This window comes from Octopus bimaculoides, chromosome 10 (genome assembly GCF_046866305.1).
Source record: "Octopus bimaculoides isolate indiv1 chromosome 10, ASM4686630v1, whole genome shotgun sequence".
NCBI lineage: Eukaryota > Metazoa > Mollusca > Cephalopoda > Octopoda > Octopodidae > Octopus > Octopus bimaculoides.
In genome coordinates, this window is record NC_142937.1 from 46,246,550 (window position 1) to 46,256,590 (window position 10,041).

The window sequence follows — 10,041 nt, forward strand, 5'->3', positions numbered from 1 at the left end:
GTACTGAAATAGATTACACTGACCATGAATAACAACAATATGTCAGAGGAGTTTTATGCATACTAAATCCAAATATGACAGGGTCCTACCAATGTAATATAGTGAGTTATCATATATTATTGGAGTTAACTCGCTTGATTGTTAAGATTTTAGTTGCCTCCAGAAGTTTTTATTAACTAACTGCTTGGAGGACCTTAGTTTTTAGATTTTAAACACAACTAGAGTGATTTTTTGTTTACTAACTGCTTAGATAATCTTAGTTGATTTAAGTTATCTAACTCACTATCATTTAAGTACAGTAAACAAGGAACTGGTCAAGTGATGCAGACACTTCTGATGAAACCTCAATAAGGGTTGATAATTGATTAAGGCTGTTCATTATTTAAGTGCAGACATGGCCATGTGATTAAAAAGCTTGCATCTCTACCAAGAAGTCTTGGTTCAAAACCAAAACCTTGTAAGTGGATTTGGTTAATGGAAACTGAAAGAAGCCTGTTGTATATGTGTGTGTGTGTGTGTTTATCTGCCACCATGTGACAATCGGTGTTGGTTTGTTTACATCCCTATAACTTAGTAGTTTGGCAAAAGAGATCAATAAAATAAGTAATAGGCTTTAAAAACATAAGTACTAGGGTTGGTTTGCTTGATTGAACTTTTCAAGGTGGTACCCCTGCATGACTGCAGTCCAATTATTGAAATATGTAAAAGATTAAAAAAAAAAAAAAATTATTAGAGTCCTATTAGAAATAACTACCAAATCCCCTTTAGCTACATCCTACTTTCTTAAGAGTGAAAAGATACACTATGCCTAAGTTAAAGCTGCTACACCTTTGATCACAGGTCTACTTGATCAGGGCTGATCATGGAAGCTAAACAAAGACAACATCTACTTAAATAATGATTTCAAATGTTGGCACAAGGCCAGCAATTTCAGGGTAGGGAGCCAGTTGATTACATCAACTCCAGTGCTCAACTGGTACTTATTTTATTGACCCTGAAAGGATGAAAGGTAAAGTTGACGTTGGCAGAATTTGAACTCAGAAAGTAAAGATAGATAAAATACTGCTGAGCATTTTGCCCAACATGCTAACAATTCTGCCAGCTCAACACCTTTATCCACTGAAATATTAAAATACTGAATATATCACATGTTGTACTACACACTCACATATATATATATAATGAAACTTGTTGCTTTAGTAGTTTGAGGAGAATACATGTATGTTCAAATGTATTTCAACTGTGACCATCCTGTCTTTTTGAGGATATCAATGATAACATTATCTAATGCGTACCACTTCAGCATGCAAACTGCAGCAGTATCTGGAGTCTATGCTGTGAAATGACCTGATCTAGGTTAGGGCTTAGGGTTAGACTGCACACTAAAGTGGAACCATTTAATGCATCTTTCACTTTTTAAGATGATAGAGTGCAGTTTGAAGGAGATTTGGTTTCCATCTCTAGCAGATTAAGTAAACCATATATTTTGATTCATTGACCTGTATTCATGACCTGGAAGTAGTTGTTTAGTTCAAATACAGTTCTGAATGTATAGACTTATGATGAAAGGCATTTTAGCCATGACTCATCCCACCATGACTGCGTGGAAGAAGTTTGCTTCCCAATTACATGGTTGCAAGTTCAGTGCCACTGCATGGTACCTTGAGCAAGTGTCTTCTACGATGGTCCTGGTCCAAGCATAGCCTCATGAGTGGATTTCACAAGCAGAAACTGAAAGTAGCCCGTCGTGTGTGTGTGTGTGTGTGTGTGTGTGTGTGTGTGTGTGTGTGTGTGTGTGTGTGTGCGCAAGTGTGTGTTTGTGTCTCCTTGTCTTAACATCGAATGATAGTTATAAAATAAGGTAAATTTTCAGATTAACACCTACACGATTTTCACTAGGGTGTTAGGGTTAGGGTTTTAGGGTTAGGGAATTCTGTCCCTAACTAACTCTAACCCTAAAACCCTAACCTCCAAGTGAAAATTGTGCAGGTGTTAATCTGAAAATGTATCTAAAATAACAACCACTGTCATACAAGCAGTGTCAATCATTTCAAATATTCTACAAAAACATGCCTGGCCATGAGAGTTGGTGGCAAGAATTTCATAAACATTTTGGAGATGGGGAACTAATATTTGTCATTTTGAGGACCACTGACTTAATAAGAGAAGTGATGATTTCGACAGTTATGCCAGGAGGGAATGGGAAGATATTTAGACAATCGTAAGAAAAGAAGGTCCCAGTAGGATTTTTATAGTTTGAGAGGGCTGACCCAAACGAAATCGTAGACTGTTTTAAAGTTGTCATTTCCTGCGATTAGAGAGAAAGAGAAGAGAGAGAGAGAACGTTAACAGAGAGAGAGTGACGGAATGGGTTAGATAATGACTCAGATTGAACACATGTAGTTAGTTGTACAGCCGGTGGTGCTAAGCTAATATAATAACCTCAGCTAATTAGTATGTGACGTTACTTTAGGATTAATTAATTAGATCAGCTGTACTGGGGCGACATCAAAGAGCAGATGTAGGAAGTTATCAGTATATGCATGCCACTTATATGAAACCAAACTACAGGTGTGTATGTGTGTGTGTGTGTGTGTGTACACACGCGCGCGTAAGTGTGAACTAAAATAAGGGGCAAATAAACAGTGAAGACCAGTTTCAAATACGTGTGCGTCGAAACATAACGTGTATGTGATATGTGCGCGTGTCATGTATGTGTATACGTACATGAGCATTAACGAACTAATGGGGTGGGTGGGCATCTCCCAATTTCATTAGCTGTTTTCTATGCAATAAATAAACACCTTTTTCGGATACATGTACGATTCTTCTAAATGAAACATTAGTGTAGTTTTGATGACGACGAGGGTGAGGTAATTGACAGATCTCTCTCTCTCTCTCTCAGCTTCCACCGCCTGGGAAGGCAGAAACTTCAATGAACTGCGAATGTCAAGAGTTTTTTTTTTTTTTTTTGATGGTTTTTGTTTCTCTTGATATTAATAGAAATCGTTAAATTCCAACGAAGTAACTGAGACTGGATTTTTTTTGACATAGAAATAGCAATGAATCGGTCATCTGATTAAAGAAAAAAATAAATAAATAATACACATGCACACACAACTACATATTTTTAAACACACATATTCACATTGATATCCATATACACGTCTTTTCTCGCTGGTTCACACTTGTTTTCTTATACACACATTTATATAACACCATATACAATTTCTTTCCAAAAAGGATATAGACGTGGCAGAATGACACAAGACGTTAAGCCGCACAAACACGCGCGCGCAACAATTCAGACGAATCACTATTTCTTACTTAAGGCATGAACGCCTCGGATGTACAAATGAAGATAGAAATTTACTGTGGCGTTCATGTTCGGCCTCTAAACAATAATGAGTTACAATGAAATGCATCCCAACCATCCATACAATGATGGCTAGAGATTCTCGGTTTAGTTTTAGCACACTAATGATCAACAGCATTCCACCCATGACCATCTCATCATTTTTTTTTAGACATTGTGCATTCAGTTGTACCTTGTCCGGTGTCCTTTACAAGATACTGGGTGGGGTGAGGGTGAGGTTTGGGAAGAATTTAGCAATTATTTCCAGGAAGTCACTGTTAGAGACATACATAAAAAGTCCGTCGTCGTCAACTCGAGGTAGTAGAAGAAAGCTGTACGAGATTATCGTTCAGATGACGCCCATGTCGGTCGTTTTTGCTTGCCGGGGGATCAGTAATGTAGGAAACTATACAACACTATGGGGTTTCTTTCACTCGAAAAGAATATTCTGTATTGCAAATTGAAATATTTTATCATTGTAGTCGTTGCTTTTTGTCCTTTCAGGGTCGATAAAATATGTACCGACTGAGCACTCGGATCGATGTAATCGACTAGTTCCCCCACCTCCAACACCCCAAATTCCAGGCCTTTTGCCTATAGTCGAAAAAAAAAATTATTATTAGCTTATACGACAACCAGTTCTTGGTTCTAAGGAATTTTCGAATGGATCTATTCAACAGCCTCCTCCCAATTAAAGGGGCCTGCTACCGACACTAGAAAGTACTTTATATAACAGTCACACAAGGAAGCTTCTGAGTGGTTGCTCGACGTGCTACAAATAAAAGCCAAACTCTTTCTCCTATCAAAACCTTACCGTCTTAAAAAGGGAGAGAAGATACACTAGCAAATGTAGTTCAAGAAACCGTAAGCCTAAACAAAAGACGGGACGGTCAGGGCTGGAATATTTTTTACCGTACAAAGGCAGGGAAGAGGCAAGTGGGTCAGTTTGGCATGAGTTTTCAATTTTGAAGGGACCTACTTACCCTGTTACAGGCAAAAGGGAATCCTGAATCTTTTTGTTTTTAAGAAATGATTCTAATTCTTGTATTCTTTTCTATTAAGTACACTACATACACATACTCGTGTAACCTGTAAAGAAATGTATCTAACACTAATTACTAAAACAATGAGTAGTTTGACATGGGGTCTGCATTTAACGTCTGGCCTGAGTCTATTACAAGTTTTGTAGAGGCCTGTAATATAGGTGACCAACTCTTCCCTCTTTGACAGACGTCTACATTAATACAGATTACATCTGACAGTTTCATCGTAAGAGAAAAAAAGTGCTGATAAAACACTATTGAAAGTGGGTTCCCATGATAAACAATATCATTCAATTTACATATAGAGTTAACAGCTTAGATTTTCTCTCTGGTTTTCTCGGCCTTGAGAGAGCACGAAGTAAACGGTTTATTAATACAGTTAATTGGTTCGCTCGGTACCTATTTTATCTGGCTAAAACGCCCAAATAGATATTTATGGTTTAGATATTTAGATGTGTGGAGAGAGAAATGACAATATAGAGTAGATTGAAGAAGCATAGGATGAGGTAGGTAGGTAGATAGATAGGTAGGTAAATGTACATATACATCATTCATAGAAAGCATGTATAGAGAGAATGGTAGAAGCATTTGTGTGTGTGTGTGTGTGTGTGTGTGTGTATAAAACAGAGAGAGAATATGATAGATAAACAAGTATGTATTTAAGTAGCAACCTTGATGTGTGAATGAGAGGTGCAAACAGGTGTATAAATGCTGTCAAAAAATATGGATTGATAGATGTATAGATAAATATGGGGCGGAATGGATTAAAACATTCATATTTCGAGAGAGAGAGAGAGAGAAAGAAAAATTGAATGAAATGAGTCAGATCTATAAGAAAGCATGAAACGAGAATAAGTAAAGGGGAGGTTCCCGATTTCTGAGGTGAATCATGTGCAATAGGAAGAGAACTAGAAGACTAAATGGAGAGACAAAGTGACATACCAAGAGTGATATACGTGTATATATATATATATATTATATATATATATATATATATATATATATATATATACATACATACACACACACCTATATTACAGAATGGAGAAATTTCAGGAGTGCAGGTGACAATCATCATCTGTGTGTGTATGTGTGTGCGAGTGTGCGTGTATGTGTGTGTATGCATTCAGAGGGCTGTGTGTAACATGTTTGAGTGTATTGCAAGTATACTTAAAAATGTGGAAGAAAAGAAATCCATCCATCTCACGAGTGGTGTCGATGACGATCACTTACACATATTCACATACACATATTCACACGCAACTGAATGACATGATATAGATATCTATATATGTGTATATAACACATATACCATATATATTTATATCATATACACTACCTTTGGCATCACAATCAACACAGTATTTGTTGTCTTCATCCTTCAATAGTTGCGATAGAACAGCTTGGTATTTTTCCTGCGCTGCTCGTTGACGTTCTTTTTCATGTCGAGTACTCATTGTCTTTTAATATATACTTTCTTTGTGTTTGTGGCCCTTATTTTTTTTTAAAATTTTTCTTAGTTCCTTAGGGTGAACGGCCGCTATTGTAGTACCATAATATATTGTTTAGTGTGTTCCTTTATCCTAGTATTAGTATTATTACTACTACAGACTACCAACAGAACCTCCTCGTTACACTAAACAACGGCCGCCTATGGGGAAGAAAAAAAAAGATAGTAGTGAGAGTAGAGAATACCGACGAAGAAGTGAGAGAGACGGTAGAGGAGTAGTTGGAGGAAATACATTTAGTAAAAAGAGGGTGGCAGCGGGAGTAGGAGGAAGCGACGTAAGAGGAGTGGACTGCTGTGTGCTGCTTGTGTCAAGTACCGGGGATCCCTTATATGCTGGACAAATCTGATATGTTCTTCACAAATCATACATTGGTTTATGATCGATAGAAATGATTGAGACAGTAAAAACATTGAATTGGATTCATTTTACTGTATCTATTTCGGCATCACCTTACTAGGCTGATTTCATAATTTCGTATGAGGTAAATAAAACAAGTTAAAAATAAAGAAACATATTTCTTTTACGGAAGGGTGTGTTCGGCAAATACCTTAAGAGTGCTTTCTCGGTATTTAGTTTCTAAAGCCACCTGTTTCTGCAAATAAAAATCCCGGTTGAGGCAACTTTACCTGTTGGGTATATCGGAGTAATTAGGTACCTGTAAAGTTACTGATTTGATTCAACTGAGTCTATTCATCCTATTAAAGAAAAAAGAAAAGAAAAAAGGCTTGGCGTTGTGCCCAATCAAGAAGAAATCAATATTTCTCGTTTCGGATGATATAAAAAGATTGTTGGCTTATATTTAATCTTTGTGCTTAGTAAAAACAGGGGTACGTTTTTGACCGAACTGTCTTATCTTTTTTAAGTAATAATTTAAAAAATAGATATCGTTTCATAGTTTTGATTGAAGGAAAAGAAGCAAATATAAAAAAGTTAAATATGTGGAAGTAAGTTAAATACTGTTCAAATAATAGAACTTCCCATTGACAACCAAATGAAAAGTAAATGGATCGGCGTTGGTTTCGATGACGAATATCCCAGTTTTGTAATCAACTGCACTGCCGACTAATTGAATTATATACTGTAAGTGGCTGGGTAGTTCACGAACATGTGTATCCTAAATGTAACTGACGAGATGCAGCGCGACCACGTCGGATTTATGTATGAGCCAATATAAGCCAAGGCCCTCAAGCTTGGAGTCCCTAAGCATTGGGGTCCTTTTTACTCTGAAAAGCATAAAACTTGCAGATAGAAATTTAAAAAATAAATAATTTGTAGTTTTTTTTTACTTGTTTAATTTTTTTTAACGAATTCTTTAAAAATTATTGAGCCCTCTTTTCATTTATTAGGTTTATTGGGCCTTTTTTATATTTAAAAAGCCATTAAATTTAACTGAGTGCTTCTGAATTTATCAAGGCTGTTTTAAAATTTGGAGCGCTTTAGATTTAATGTGGCCCGCTTTATTAACTTAAGTTTTGAGCAAGACACAATGTGCAATACAGGCCCTTTGGACTATAAGTGCAGACCATTTACCTGGTTTTCACAGTACATGTCGACTTGAGACGATTGTAAGAGACAATTACCCAAGGAGCCACTGAGTGGGATCAAACCATTCAGCCATACCTGCTTTTACAATGTGTAAATACACACAGATGTCCTATAGTGCAGTGATTCTCTTACTTGGTAGAAGCTGTGCAAATGGGAAAAGGGGTGGACAAATTGTTATGTTTATTAAAATTAAAATGGTTTGAATCTTCTTAAACTTATCAAACACCACAGTCAAGACAGAACGTCATACAGATGCAAACACAATTGGTTTTATACTTAATAAAGAGGACAGCAAATAATTTCCTTTGTGTGTGTTTATGGACGTCCAGGTTTTTGTCACTCAGAGAACCACTGATGTCACTAACCTGTAATAATTTTTTAGACATCTCCTAAAGATCAAGAACAAAAGAACTTGCTAGTGCTCCCTCTGTCTGTCTGTCCATCTTTCTCTATTTATTTCTCTCTTTGTCTCTCTCTCTCTCTCTCTCTCCCTCTCTCTCTCACACACACACACACACACACACACACACACACACACACACACACACACACACACACACACACCTGTTTGAGCATTACTAATTGGTGATAAGTTTCTGGCATGGTGATTGCCCTTCATTGGTTTGATTCTTGGTTGAGTTATTTCACTTTCTTACTCCCTGTGCCAAAGATTTTTTTACATTCAATTATCTGTATGTATGTATGTATGTATGTATATATATATATATATATATATATATATATATATATATATATATATATATATATATATATATATATATATATATATATATATTCGTATGTGTATTTCGTGTGCAAGATTCTTGATGTGGATACGTGTGTTGAACCAGTGCGTGTGTTTATTACCGGCATAATGCCTCTCCCAAGGTTTAATTGTATATATATATAAATATATATATATATATATATATATATATATATAAATACACATTCTTAACACTATTCATGCCACCCATGTTCACTCACTGCTCTCCCCTTCCCTCCACCCTCCACTCTCCTTTCACACTCTCCCAAACTTACCTGCCCACTCACCCTATCCAGTCCTCTGCATCACTTATTATATACACATCCCTGTAACTTGAGAGTATACCTCATCAAATATTCACTATCCCCTTGCTCCCTCTCTCTTTTCTTTTTCTCTCCTCTCCCTCTCCTCTCTTTTTCCAACTGGGGTAACCATGTATCTACTGTAGGATGCCTGTTCCTGTCTCTCTATCATACTGTAACCTCTCGTCACCTGGCACAAAGTCACCTGACACAAAGTCACCTCCTTCAGTTAAGGAGTCTTGTCTTGCAGGGTACTTTGGTGAACTTCCTGGTGCTGAGGGCACATAAAAAAACACCCTGTATAATCTGTGAAGTGGTTGGCATTAGGAAGGGCATTCTGCCATAAAAACCATTCAACTCATGCTAGTATAGAAAGCAGATATTAAATGATGAGGATGTTGATATATATATATATATATATGTATATAAATGAAAAATGCATTAAATACTACAAAACATACACATAGGACAGACACAGAAGGACCATAATTCTTCATCAGTTATTGACCAAAACATACCAATACCTAGTTTCATGCCTTTAACGATAAGACTGAGAACTTTGTTCATCAGTGGCACCTGCAAGATTTGTGTACAATTAGGGCTCAAGCAAACAAGACAATACAGAATAGACATACAAAAGTAAACAAATGTAATTTGAAATGATAGACGGAGACAATATATAAAGCCTTTTGGCCAAACATGAGAATCATGGGTAATGCCTGGAAGAAATCCTCAAATAGATATGAGAAAAAGAGAATTAGTAAGAGAGGAGAAAAAGTTGACCGGCACACTAGATGTCCAGTGGCAAAAAGGCAGAGAAGAGAAAATTAGTCACGACTCATGTGTGAGCAGTAGATAGAAGGGAAGGAGGATGAGAGAGAGAGAGAACAGTGGAAGGAAGAGAGAAAGTCTACAATTAAGTGTGAGAAGATGAGAGAGAGGGAGAGAGGAAGTAAAGATGCTAGAAAAGGAATGTTAGGACGAGAGAGAAAGAAAGATAGATTTACAAAAAATATATAGAAACTTACTGTTAACAAAAGTCGGGATGCATGGCTGGGTCATCTTATAAATAATACAGTTTTTTTACACTTCTATTATTTTTCAAAATCACAATAAACAAAGTTCTTTTTTAATCTAAAATATACTCTCCTTCATTTTCTACAATGCTCTTCCATCTATCTGGTAGACTTGCAAGGCCCCTCTTCCAAAATTCACTTGTCCATCATGAAAAATACTCCTCCAGTACTGTTCTGACCTTGTCTACAGAATTCATATTTTTTCCATCCAGATGATTCTGAAGACGATGGAAAAAATGATAATGAAATGGGGCATTGTCTGGTAAATATGGTGGGTCGGGCATCATTTCCCATTCAAACTGCGCCAGCCTTTGGAATGTCATCCTTGCTGTATGTAACTGAGCATTATCCTGATGGATGAACACCTTTCGTCATGAAATCAAAGATGGTCATTTTTCTTCTAGCACTGACTTAAGATGCTCACAGTAGATCTCCTTTGTTAT

General features: G+C 36.6%; 1 protein-coding gene across 3 annotated transcripts in view; it reads right to left on the reverse strand.

Moving 5' to 3' along the window:
* LOC106874158 (stromal membrane-associated protein 1) overlaps positions 1 to 6,110 on the reverse strand; it is a 127,775-nt gene extending 121,665 nt beyond the window's left edge. For 2 of the 3 annotated variants that reach the window (XM_014921812.3, XM_014921785.3), the window contains exon 1: positions 5,738 to 6,110. In XM_014921812.3, the coding sequence (XP_014777298.1) occupies positions 5,738 to 5,855 (118 nt within the window). In that variant the 5' untranslated portion in view covers positions 5,856 to 6,110. The remainder of the gene's footprint in view (positions 1 to 5,737) is intronic. The other variant, XM_014921802.3, reaches the window with a different exon arrangement.
* Between the last annotated feature and the right edge of the window lie 3,931 nt (positions 6,111 to 10,041).